The following is a 13,493-nucleotide window of genomic DNA, read 5'->3' as shown; positions in this document are numbered from 1 at the left end:
TTTGTTCGCTCTGGCTGCTTGTTTACAGTCGCTCTGCTGCTCTGATAAAGCCTCCGTATGCTGCAGACCCGCTCCAAACACAACACACACCAAGTTAGTGTTGTGTTTAAAGCTTGTTTGCAGAAAAGGCCAAAAAGTCTGTGTACTGACCTTTACATACGACGCCTTTATCAGCCCACCGTCTGATAAACCATGAGCTGTCGTGGAGGTGCTGTGTTCGGCATTGGCGTATACGTCGTTTTTGTCCTTGTTAGCAATTGGGTGTTCCAGGTCTGCAGTGGTTCGTACTGACCAAAAATGGTGCAAACTTCTGTGTGTCCAGTGCATTGGAATTTAAAAATTTTTTTTTTTTTTTTTAAATTTGTTTATTTTGAGCATTTACAGCAGGGGTCTCAAATTCATTTTCTTTCGGGGGCCACATTCAGTCCAATTTGATCTCAAGTGGGCCGGACCAGTAAAATAATAACATAATAACCTATAAATAATGACAACTCCAGATTTTTGTTTGTGTTTTAGTGCAAAAAACCTCCATTAAATTATGGATGAAATTCACTGAGCAGAAGTAGGGGTGTAAAAACCAGAGGTGGGGTTGATCCCCTCCGTCCTCCCCAACAAATCGCACCGTGCACATAATGTACGCAGGGGATGGACAGAACGCTCCGTCCACATCCGTCTGCGTCTTTAACGTAGAGCATAAATGAGCCCGTCGGCTTCGTTCACACTGCAGGTCAATGTGGCCCAAATCCAATTTTTTTACCCATGTGTGACCTGTATCTCATCTGTTAAAGACAGTTTGAACAGCACAAATCTGACCCAGGCCACTTTCGCATGTGGTCCTAAATCCGATACGTATCCGATATTTGCCAATGTGACTTCAGTTTGAACAGCCAGGCGCATTTATCTGACCTTTGAGACACTGAAATGTGACAAATGTCACAATGCAGCATCCCAGGAGAGTAAACAGTGGGAAAAGCATACGTACTTCTGGTAAACACAGTGCGTACTTGCGTGGTCTTGTATTACATCAGGACCTCTTTTGCACATGCGGGTCACTTCAGGGTCGCATTCAGTTCATACTCAAAACTGATAGAAGTCACATTTAATGTGTAATATGAACGTTATACTTCTTCTCACTCCTTTTCGAATATGTATTATACAGGGTGACACAAAAAAACGGGAAATTTTTAACAATCCAATAAAACCAAGAGTGATGGAAGAAAAATATTTTATTCATAGTAATTGAAACCTTAAAACATGCCATTTAAGAAAATGATGGAATTTTCATTTTTTAAAAATTACTTCCTGTAGATGGCGTCCTCCTGTACGAATGCATTCTTGAAATCTGCTGTTGAGATTCCTCATTGACCGCTGCAACATCTCAGCTGGGATACTGTGAATTTCATCCTGAATTCTCTGTTTTAACTCATCCACAGTTCTTGGTCGAGTCGTGTACACTTTACTCTTGAGATAGCCCCACAAGGAAAAATCACAAACGGACAAATCTGGCGATCTAGGGGGCCAGGGAACGTTACCGAATCTTGAGATCACACGGTTACCGAACAATTCTCGCACAGCCGCCAATGGTTACTAAAATGGGGGTGTGTTTACTTGCTCAAGGTCACTGTCTCGCAGTGCTGCCACTTGCTCATGTCTGCCAATACGCACTTCAAAAATTCCCGTTTTTATACATAGTAACCATTGGCGGCTGTGCGAGAATTGTTCGGTAACCGTGTGATCTCAAGATTCGGTAACGTTCCCTGGCCCCCTAGATCGCCAGATTTGTCCGTTTGTGATTTTTCCTTGTGGGGCTATCTCAAGAGTAAAGTGTACACGACTCGACCAAGAACTGTGGATGAGTTAAAACAGAGAATTCAGGATGAAATTCACAGTATCCCAGCTGAGATGTTGCAGCGGTCAATGAGGAATCTCAACAGCAGATTTCAAGAATGCATTCGTACAGGAGGACGCCATCTGCAGGAAGTAATTTAAAAAAAATGAAAATTCCATCATTGTTTCTTAAATGGCATGTTTTAAGGTTTCAATTACTATGAATAAAATATTTTTCTTCCATCACTCTTGGTTTTATTGGATTGTTAAAAAGTTCCCGTTTTTTTGTGTCACCCTGTATATTCAAGTGTTTTGTTTATTTATTTTCTTCTGTTTTGATATTCATATTCAAAATAAATACATCAATCAATCAATGAGCGCATAAAAAAAATCTGAATTGTGCATTAAGACCTGCTCTGTGAACGCAGCCTTCGATGGAAAAGCAGATCCTTACCACCATGAATAATGCAAACTAAACCGCCTCTGTTAATCTTCTTCAGTCCAATTGATGGAAATGTGTCTAGTTTGCATTATTTTTATGGCATAATGTAAAAACTTTGCTTCATGTTTGCTTTAAAGTGCTATGTAAATGCATTTACTCCATTCTATAGGAGTGCAGGTGTTTGTGCAGCCTGATTCTGTGATTACAGGCAGAGTTTGGCCAGTCTGTGATCTCTACAGGATGACAGAGCTTCATCTCTGACCAGAACAACATAAAGCCAATAAAACGGGTTCTATTTATTCAGCTTGTTCCTCAGTGATGCTGTTTTTGATGAAGTATTTGTGCTTTCATCAGTAATATGTGGCACAGTTTGCCCTCAGTGAGTCAGGTGATGCCTACCAGCTGCTGAGGATCAGATGAATACACTTCTGCAGTTTGATGGTCCAGACTGTGTCAAAACACAATTATGCGCAATTGTTTTTGTCGTCGTTATACCGTCCCTGTATGACTTAAGCCAGTGGTGTCAAACATGCGGCCCGTGGACCTAATCCAGCCCACCAAAGGTTGATGAAAGTGTGATATATTTTTCTGTTATTCTGTTTTTAGCCTACCGGCTGACAGACTGTTAGCTATTCTCATCATGCGGCATCTGGCGTCGTTGTCTGTCGTTGTCTGTTGTCCGTTACAAAAATTTCAATCATCTTCTTCTCCGAAACTACAATTCTGACTTCAGACTTGGTATACAGCTTCTTTATGATGATGTCAACAAAAGTTTGTGAAATTATTTGGATCTGGATCTGATTCTGGATTTGGTGCGACTTTGAAAAATTTTCCCATTATAACAGATAGGAAGTGGATTGATCCAATAAATCAGTAAATATCAATGATATCAAGTTGGAATTTGAATTTTTTACAGATCTGATTGGAATATGACCAAAACATGGGCTATTTCTGTAATATAAGAAATGCACAGAACTGGGTGATAATAAATGGCATCTGGATACATTTCCCAAAACTTTTAATTTGGCTGGTAAGCTACAAGGCCATTGGTCCTATTTTTTATTTTCGTTTTTTGTTTTTTTTTTCCCCTATGTTTTTGTTATGTTTGTGTCTGAAATAAACTAAACTAAAAACTGAGTACGTGTGTTATTCTCATGAAATGGACAGAGTTTATTTTTGTTTTTGATATGTGTATTATTACTGCTTTCGAAAGGGACAGAGTTTATTTTTGTTTTTCATATGTGTATTATTACATTATAATAATATCGTAGACATTGTTCTTATATTAGTTCTAAACTCCAAAATTTTAACAATATTCTGCCTGTTACCAAATGTTTGTGTAACATTGTGTGTAATGCACATGTATGAATAATAAATTGAGGTATAATATTGTTAAAATTGCACTCGTTTTTCAAGTTAAATTTCAGTTTTTCAGGTTATTCTCATCTTTAAAAAAAAAAAAAAAAGTAAATATTTTCATAATTTAATGTTTTGGTTTTTTTTGTCGTAAAACAAAGAGAAAAACTTGGAGTTGTCGGTATTTATAGGTTATTATGTCATTATTTTACCGTTTGAGATCAAATTGGGCTGAATATTTCCCCTGAACCAAAATGAGTTTGACACTCCTGGGTTATACGGAGGAAAAGGTGCAAAGATTTTAAATATTAGCGCTCCATCATTTCATTCATATGCTACAGTTTGTCTTATTCTCAGTCAGTGCATTAATTTGTTGCTGTGCTTCTCGTAGGATTACTCTGCTTTCCAATGGGACGTTGAAGATCGCCAACGTAACCAAACGGGACGCAGCGACCTACACGTGTGTCGCCAAGAATCAGTTTGGGACAGCAAGCACAACTGGGAGGTTACTTATAACCGGTGAGTCCTGCTTATGTTAGCCTTTGTTTCCCTTTCAGTTCTTTCCAGTGTCGTCAACTGGCCTTAATTGGAAGTCGCTTACATTTACTTAACCCATAAAGACCCAAACAGCCACTGGTGACCACAACCATCGACTGATGTAAAGTGTTTAATATCCGTTGATCCATTAATTCTGTCTATACATGTAAATAATTGGTGTAAAATGCAGTTTGTCATCTTTTCATGGTCATCAGATATGACCTATTTGGATGTTCAGAGGCTCCGTAGTTACCGTGGAAACACTGTCATCTTCTACAACATTGATTCACCAGTAAAACCAATGGGGTTGGATCAGTGACAGTGGATGGACACACTGGGTTTATGTTCAGTTAATGATAGATTTTGCTGAAAAAGTCAGTTTTTCTTCAGTTTTCTCTGTTTCTGATATAATAACCCTCAACTTTAATCTGAAGTTTTATGAACATCTACATGAAAACACTGAAAACAAGGCAAAATACAGAGGCTGATATGATAATAAATAGTGATAAATCACTTAAGAAAGGTGAAATCTACAGAAAAACTCATTTGAGAACTGACACTAAGGTAGCTGTGGGTCTTTATGGGTTAAAAAGTCTAGACATCATGCTAATTTGTTAACACGTCAATGGTAATGTACAACTGTGAGGAAATTTGTATGTATTACTTGTATTAAATATATCACAATGTACCCTAAAAAATGTAATTCCCTCAACTGTCTTTGTCTGCAGTTGCGGAAAAATTTATTAAACCACCCTTGTTTTCTTCAATTTCTTGTTCATTTTAATGCCTAGTACAACTAAAGGTACATTTGTTTGGACAAATATAATGATAACAACAAAAATAGCTCGTAGTAGTTTAATTTCAGAGCTGATATCTAACCATTTTCCACGTTTTCTTGATAAAAACCAAAATCACTTCAGTTCTTACATCAATATCTATGGCATTGTACCGACAAGAACAGTGCTTTTCGGCATTCCATGTTTTCTTTTCTGTCTGTTCTAGTCACATGATACACACAGGAGTTAGCACTGGATTGCATAACCATTGTTTTTGATGACTTTTGATGGACTAATAATTTTTTCCGTGACTGTACATCTATGATATCAGCCTGTAAGAAACATCGCAGACTCCAACACAAACTTCACTTAAGAATCAGAGCATGTGCAAATGTTGTATATTGAACTGTTAACACTGCAGTGGGTAAACATCCCATAATGACCCTTCAGACTTCTGTGGCTCAGGTGATCTGAGATGATCCAAGACTTCTTCATCTCCTTTTCCTTTTTTAAGATGTAGAAAATCTAATCCGCGATGCAGGTTTTTGGCTAATCTGACATGTACGATCAACAGCTGCATTTACTGTTTGTTGTTCAAATTCCTTCAAATGCAATTCAACTCGTCATGTCACTTATATTTATTGTTCGGATTTGGACTGAGAGGAAACAACTGCAGAACAGAAGTGTATGTGTTTTATTCGCTGGTTTCATCTCCTTCAGCTTTCAAAGTAGGCGTCACTACTAAAACTGGTTTCATCTCTTTTCTTCTGCTCGTATTAGAACAGGTGTCACATTCATGTGTTCTATATCTGATATTAACCACATCCCCATTCAGCTACAGTCAGACTAACATTAATCCTCTTCTGTGAGTTAATGGAAAAAGCACTAATGGACGTAATCCTTCATGAATTGACAGCTGTTTGAAATATAGGTGGTACTATGGCAACGGGGGCCCCCAAAGGTCCCCATAAAGGGTTGGACCAGCCCTGCATCCTGTAACTATTAATATATATGTGTATATATACATATATATATATATTTATATATATATATATATATATATATATATATATATATATATATATATAAAATTTTAACTGATGGGGATTTAATGTCCTGCATCTTCTATTATGCTCCATGAGAGGTAACTTTGAAGAAAAAAAAAAGCAAGAAAGAAATTTATGCCACCGTTTACACACATGATCTTATTTAACTCTTAGATGTATCAGTGCGGTGAGGTTGTTTTCTTGCAATATCTTTGTAATGAAAAGCTGCTATTATATCATATTCCAGGTATTCCTAAAAAAACATGTTATTAACATCATGCCATTTAAATTTTTAAGTTACCTTTTTTAGATTTTAAGAAATTGTAGTTTTTGTGTTACTACCCCAGGGTTCCATAGGTGGGTCAAAAAGACTCGCATTAAATTTCAATGGAATTACATCTGAACATTTGATTTATTCAACAGCAAAACCAAAGAACTCACTCACTAAATGGATGCTAACATTGTTCTATTACTGTTATATGCTATATATTATTTACTATATATACTTTGCTTTTCAAATTTTCAAAATATTTAAAACAAGTGGTTCCAGGCACAACAAACTCCGCCCCTCACACATATTGGATCTTATTTCTGCATCGATCCACCTGATGTCATCATGTGTATGCGTGTGCTGATATCAGTATATCAGTTGCCTCTATATATGTGCCAAGTTTGAAGTAAATTGAAACAGAATTGATGTTTTTATAGACATTTGAAATGTTGTCCATTATAAATAAATGGGAGAAGAAAATAGATTTTAAAAAATTCATAAAAAAATGAACTTTGACCTACTTTTCCCAAAATGTAACCACATCTATTCTGGGTCACTGACAATCTATACACCCAATTTGTTATGAATTCAAACCAATAGTTTGGTTGCTTGAGTGTTAACAAACAAACAAACAAATCGAACCAAAACCAATTCCCCTTTCCTCCCCTTCAGGGGGCAGAAAAAAAACATTTTGAAATTGTGAAAAATGTTTAAAACCTTAAAAAATATTTCAAACATGAAATCATTCTTTTGTGGACCAAAATGTTACACAAATTACTATTTTTAATATGAAACAATGATAAAAGTGGCATAAAAATACATGATTTTAACATGGGTCATTTTTTACCCATTTATGGAAGAGTGGAGGATCCAAACACTCAGGCATCTAAGGGTTAAAAACAAAATTTTTTTTACATGTAAAGAAACAAATTTGTTGAACATACACTAAAGTATCATCTAGTTTAGTGACAAATAGTTCAATGGACTGCATATTTTGTTACGCATGATACATGTCACTTACACCAAAATGACTCTTACCTCGACATTTTTCACCTTTGTCTTTGAAAGAGAGGTGAAAAAGTATGAACCATGTGGTTCCAGGCACAACAAACCCCACCCCGTGCACTTATTGTAGCTTATTTTGGCATAAATCCAGCTGATGTCATCATGCCTATGCATGTGCTGATGTCAGCGTATCAATTGCCTCTATATATGTGCTGAGTTTGAAGTAAATTCAAACAAAATTGATGTTTTTATAGACATTTGAAATCTCACCCATTATAAGTCAATGGGAGATTTTTATTTTATTTTTTTAATTCATTAAAAATTTGATCTTTGCCTTACTTTTGCCAAAATGTAACCACATCTATTCTGGTTCACTGGCAATCTATAAACCCAATTTGATATGAATTCAACTAACAGTTTCACTGCTAAAGTGTTAACAAACAAACCAAACCAAAAACAATACCCCTTGCCTCCCCTTCAGGGGTGGGGTAAAAATGACAGAAGTGGCATAGAAACACATGATGATTTTAACATGGGTAATTTTTTTACCCATTTATGGAAGAGTGGAGGGTCCAAACACTCAGGCATCTAAGGGTTAAAAACAATATTTTTACCTCCGCCAAGGAGGTTATGTTTTTGCCAGGGTTTGTTTGTTTGTTTGTTTGTTTGTTTGTCTGTCCGTTAGTGTGCAACATAACTCAAAAAGTTATGGACAGATTTGGATGAAATTTTCAGGGTTTGTTGGAAATGGGATAAGGAAGAAATGATTAAATTTTGGTGGTGATCAGGGGTGGGGGGGCCCAGGGGGGGGCCACTGATCAGCCTTGGCGGAGGTCTGCGCTCTCCGAGTGCTTCTAGTTTTACATGTGAAGAAACAAATTTGTTGAACATACAGTAAAGTATCATCTAGTTTAGTGACAAATAGTTCAATGGACTGCATATTTTGTTACGCATGATACATGTCACTTGCACCAAAATGACTCTTACCTCGACATTTTTCACCTTTGTCTTTGAAAGAGAGGTGAAAAAGTATGAACCATGTGGTTCCAGGCACAACAAACCCCACTGCATGCACTTATTGTAGCTTATTTTGGCATAAATCCAGCTGATGTCATCATGTCTATGCATGTGCTGATGTCAGTATATCAGTTGCCTCTGTATATGTGCCAAGTTTGAAGTAAATTGAAACAAAATTAATGTATTTATAGACATTTGAAATGCCACCCATTATAAGTCAATGTTTTTTTTTAATTCATTAAAAATTTGATCTTTGCCTTACTTTTCCTAAAATGTAACCACATCTGTTCTGGTTCACTGGCAATCTATAAACCCAATTTGGTATGAATTTAACCAGTAGTTTTGCTGCAAACAAACAAACAAACCAAAAACAATACCCCTTGCCTCCCCTTCAGGGGTGGGGTAAAAATGACCGAAGTGGCATAGAAACACATGATGATTTTAACATGGGTCATTTTTTACCCATATATGGAAGAGTGGAGGGTCCAAACACTCAGGCATCTAAGGGTTAAAAACAATATTTTTTTTTTACATGTAAAGAAACAGTTTGTTGAACATACAGCAAAGTAACATCTAGTAAAGTGTCAAACAGTTAAATGGACTTTATTACATGTGATACTCCTCACTAATTACATCACATTTTTCACCATTTTCTCTGATAGAGAGATGAAAAAGTATGAATTCAATGAAAAATCACTTGAAGTTAAGTCATGTCGAGGCTGCAGATAGATGACGTCACCTCCATGACTTTGTAGTTGTGTAGTCTTTGGTATTTACGTGCTTTCACAGTCGAATACTTCCACACATTTACAGCAAACTGCAGCTTTGTTGACTTGTGAGATGATCTTTTATGACGGCGAACATTATGTGTGTAATTAACGGCACAAATCAAACAGCATCAGGAAGGTACTTGTCTCTTGCCATCAACTCTAATACTTGTTCATCCCATGTGACACAACCAGAAAGAATGAATTTTACACGGTGGCTTAAATTCTATTAATGTAAAACAAAAGCAAAGGAAGAGGAGTTTCCTGGCGAACGGAGGGGATGGGTGGTTGTTAACGGCCTTCACATGTCCAACTGGCTGCTGATTGGTCGACTAAATGAGCAGCTGCTTCCCCCTGCGTCTGTGACAGAAGAGTCAGCGCTCGGAGCCAACGATGCTTTAACTGAGAAGCATTTGTTACTGTTTTTAAGGGAGTTGAAATGTGCCCAGAAAGTCCCAGAGCACTTTGGAGGAAAAAAAAAAAACAAAAAAAAAACAACTTGCTAAAGGGCTTAAAAAAATATTATGGTTAAAGAAAGAGTGCAACATAGTTTTCTATGACTATCCTGATCGCCTATCTGTTTATATCTGTAAATTATATTCTCTTTCATGTATATCCTCCTAAGACCCAGGAAAGTAAATGTTTTGGCTTTTTTACATAAAATAATTGTATTGATTGGAAAAAAGCATAATGCAACAATTTTTCAGATACTATTTTTATTTTAATTTTATTTTTTTATGGAATGTTCTTTGAGGTGGACAGGATTTTTTTTCTAAGTAAAGCTGCGAAACTCTTGTCCCCTACAGAAAAGGCATTGCTGGGTATAAGTGTATTTGTTTTTATTAGTGGTTTTCATATTTTGAGATCCAGGTTTGGGTTGGTATGGGGGTCGCTATTGGTTCTGAGGGGGGGGTTATACTTTGTGTGTGTCAAAATCTTATATCATAAAATGTGAATTTCTTTCTTTTTTTTGTACAGTACTTTTGGTGATGTACAATGAAAATAAATTTAAAAAATTGATCAAAAACAAACAAAAAAAAAAGCGCTAAAAAACCACTAAGTTAGCAACACCGATCCTCTGGAAATGAACATAATAATGTGATTCTTTGTATTTGTTTTTATTAGTGGTTTTCATATTTTGAGATCCAGTTTGGGTTGGTATGGGGGTCGGCATTGGCTCTGGGAGGGTGGGGGTTGTACTTTGTGTGTCACAAAATCTTACATCATGAAATGTGAATTTCTTTTTTTTGTATGGTACTTTGATGATGCAAAATGAAAATAAATAACAAAATTGATCCAAAAAAAAAGAAAAAGTTGCAAAATGGCTTAAAAAATATATTATGGTTAAAGAAAGAGTGCAACATAATTATCTATGACTATCCTGATCACCTATCTGTTTATATCTATATTGTCTTTCATCTGTATATTTGTTTTTATTTGTGGTTTTTGTATTTTGAGATCCAGGTTTGGGTTGGTATGGGGTTCTTTGGGGGGGGGGGGGGGGGGGGGTATACTTTGTAAGACACAAAATCTTATATCATAAAATGTGAATTTCTCTCTTTTTTTTGTACTGTACTTTTGGTGATGCATAATGAAAATAAACCAAAAATTGATCCCAAACCATAAATAAATAAATAAATAAATAAAAGGCTTTAAAAAAACAAACAAAAAAAAAAAACAACAGTTAGCAACACTGATCTTCTCGAAATGAACATAATAATGTGATTCTGTGTATTTGTTTTTATTCGTGGTTTTCATATTTTGAGATCCAGGTTTGGGTTGGGGGGGGGGGGGTATACTTTGTGTGTCAAAATCTTATATCATAAAATGTGAATTTCTTTCTTTTTTTGTACTATGAAAATAAATTTAAAAAATTGATTAAAAAAAAAAAAAAAGCTAAATTGGCAACACCGATTCTCTGGAAATGAACATAATAATGCAATTCTCTGTATTTGTTTTTAATAGTGGTTTTCGTATTTTGAGATCCAGGTTGGGTTGGTATGGGGGTCGCCATTGATTCTGGGGGGGGGTTATACTTTGTGTGTGTCAAAATCTTATATTATAAAATGTGAATTTCTGTTTTTTTTGGATTGTACTTTTGGTGATGCACAATGAAAATAAATAAAAAAAATGATCAAAAAATAAATAAATAAGGGCAAAAAAACCACAAACAAAAAATGCGAAGTTGGCAACATTGATTTTCTGGAAATGAACGTAATAATGTGATTCTTTGTATTTGTTTTTATTAATGTTTTTTTTTTTTTTGGTGGGGGTATACTTTGTGTGTGTCAAAATCTTCTATCATAAAATGTGAATTTCTTTCTTTTTTTGTACTGTACTTTTAGTGATGCACAATGACAATAGATAAAAAAAATTATAAAAAAAAAAAATGCTAAATTGGCAACACCGATCCTCTTTACATGAACAATAATAATGTGATTCTTCGGCTGTAGAAAACGCTGTTACAGTTACATTACCGCTGTTATTTCCAGATTGATGTGACTATTTTACATTATGCAAAATAGCAGTTAAGCTAGCTCCAAAACATTATCCTTGATTTAGCTAAAGGTCACTTTTTATGGATGCGGCGAAACAACACGTCCGTGCGCTTCATTCATGTGGTTTGTGTGCAGCCACCTGACTTATTTTTCTCATTAGCTTCTATTCTTCTCATGCGCTGACAGCTGAACCATTTAATGTCACAGAATTTAATTACTGTGACCTTTACTCAACATACTCCACGGCCTCCGATCCGCCGCCGTTGCCACTGCCACTGCCGCCAGTGGGAATGCGGTCCTGTGTCTTACGTAATCCCGTTCCTTCCAAATTGATCCCGGAACATAAAGTGCGAACCGGAGATGTCATTAAATGTTACTAATGGACAGGCTTGAAATTTAAGTGCTTATTAAAAATCAGGGAAAGCACTACACATCCACGGCTACGTTTATGAGTTGGAGTGAGATAGCAGTTTGCGAGGGGTCAGCGGCGTGTTAAAGGTTCCCGTGGCAGCGATATTAACATGCGTACACTGTCCTCTGTTGTCTGGCCAGAACCCACCAGAATCACCATGAGGCCTACTAACATGGAGATTATTGTTGGCGAGAGCATCGTGTTACCCTGCCAGATTGCCTGTGATCCAGCTCTGGATGTCTCTTTCTCGTGGGCATTCAACGGCCAGCTCATCGACTTCCAGCGAGACGGCGATCATTTTGAGCGAGTGGGCGGGGTGAGTCATCCCAAGCATTAAATTCAGCTACTTACAGCCTATTCTGGGATTAATTGGGACGGACTGCGTGATGTGGAAGGGTACGCACCGCTGCCCTTCAGAGGGAGGGGGTGTCTCAGACCAGTGCTTCTGAACTGGTCTGGCTTCAGGACCCACTATCACCCCCTCAATAATATAATATAAGAGCCAAAGTGATAAAAGGAAAAGTTCTCAAATGGGAGGAAAAAGAAAGAAAAGGCTGTTACTATTTTTACCTCCGCTAAGGAACGACAGAGGTTATGAGTTCATCTGGGTTTGTCTGTTTGTTTGGATTTTGATGAAATTTTCAGGAAATGTTGAAATGGTGGTCATTGTGGGGGTGGGGGGAGTGGGGATTTTTTTGTTTATTTGTTTGACTGTTAGCAAGATAACTCAAAAAGTTATGGACGGATTTGGATGAAATTTTCAGGAAATGCTGATACTGGCACAAGGAACAGATTATTCAGTTTTAGTGGTGATGGGGGGGGGGGGGGGTTGAGCTGCCTTGGCAGAGGTCTGTGCTCTCCGAGTGCTTTTCTAGTTTGTTTGTTTGTTTGTCTATTAGCAAGATAACTCAAAAAGTTATGGATGGATTTGGATGAAATTTTTAGGAAATGTTGATACTGGCACAAGGAACAAATGATTAAATTTTGGTGGTGATCAGTGAGGGGGGGATGGGGGGGCAGATTATTTGTTTATTTGTCTGTTAGCAAGATAACTCAAAAAGTTATGGAAAGATTTTAATGAACAATCAGGAAATGTTGATACTGGCACAAGGAACAAATGCTTCTGCGCTCTCCGAGTGCTTCTCTAGTTACCTCTGCCAAGGAATGGTGGAGGTTCTGTTTTCATCGGGGTTTGTTTATTTGTTTGTTTGTTTGTCTGTTAGCAAGATAACTCAAAAAGTTATAAATGGGTTTTGATGAAATTTTCAGGAAATGTTGATACTGGCAAAAGGAACAGATTCTTCAATTTTAGTGGTGATGGGGGGGGGGGGGTTTGAGCTGCCTTGGCAGAGGTCTGTGCTCTCCGAGTGCTTTTCTAGTGTTTTTTTTTGTTTGTTTGTTTGTTTGCCTGTTAGCAAGATAACTCAAAAAGTTATGGATGGATTTGGATGAAACTTTTAGGAAATGTTGATACTGGCACAAGGAACAAATGATTAAATTTTGGTGGTGATCAGGGAGGGGGGGGGCAGATTATTTGTT

General features: G+C 36.8%; 1 protein-coding gene across 1 annotated transcript in view; it reads left to right on the top strand.

The window, feature by feature from the left end:
- LOC115419802 (contactin-3-like) overlaps positions 1 to 13,493 on the top strand; it is a 133,558-nt gene that overhangs the window by 66,875 nt on the left and 53,190 nt on the right. Inside the window, exons 8-9 of the mRNA XM_030134827.1 lie at positions 4,017 to 4,144; positions 12,095 to 12,270. Coding sequence (XP_029990687.1) covers positions 4,017 to 4,144; positions 12,095 to 12,270 — 304 coding nt within the window. The remainder of the gene's footprint in view (positions 1 to 4,016; positions 4,145 to 12,094; positions 12,271 to 13,493) is intronic.

The sequence above is a fragment of the Sphaeramia orbicularis genome, chromosome 5 (genome assembly GCF_902148855.1).
Source record: "Sphaeramia orbicularis chromosome 5, fSphaOr1.1, whole genome shotgun sequence".
NCBI classification, from domain to species: Eukaryota; Metazoa; Chordata; class Actinopteri; order Kurtiformes; family Apogonidae; genus Sphaeramia; species Sphaeramia orbicularis.
The sequence above is the reverse complement of the archived record's forward strand: the minus strand, read 5'-3'. Positions and strand labels throughout refer to the sequence as shown.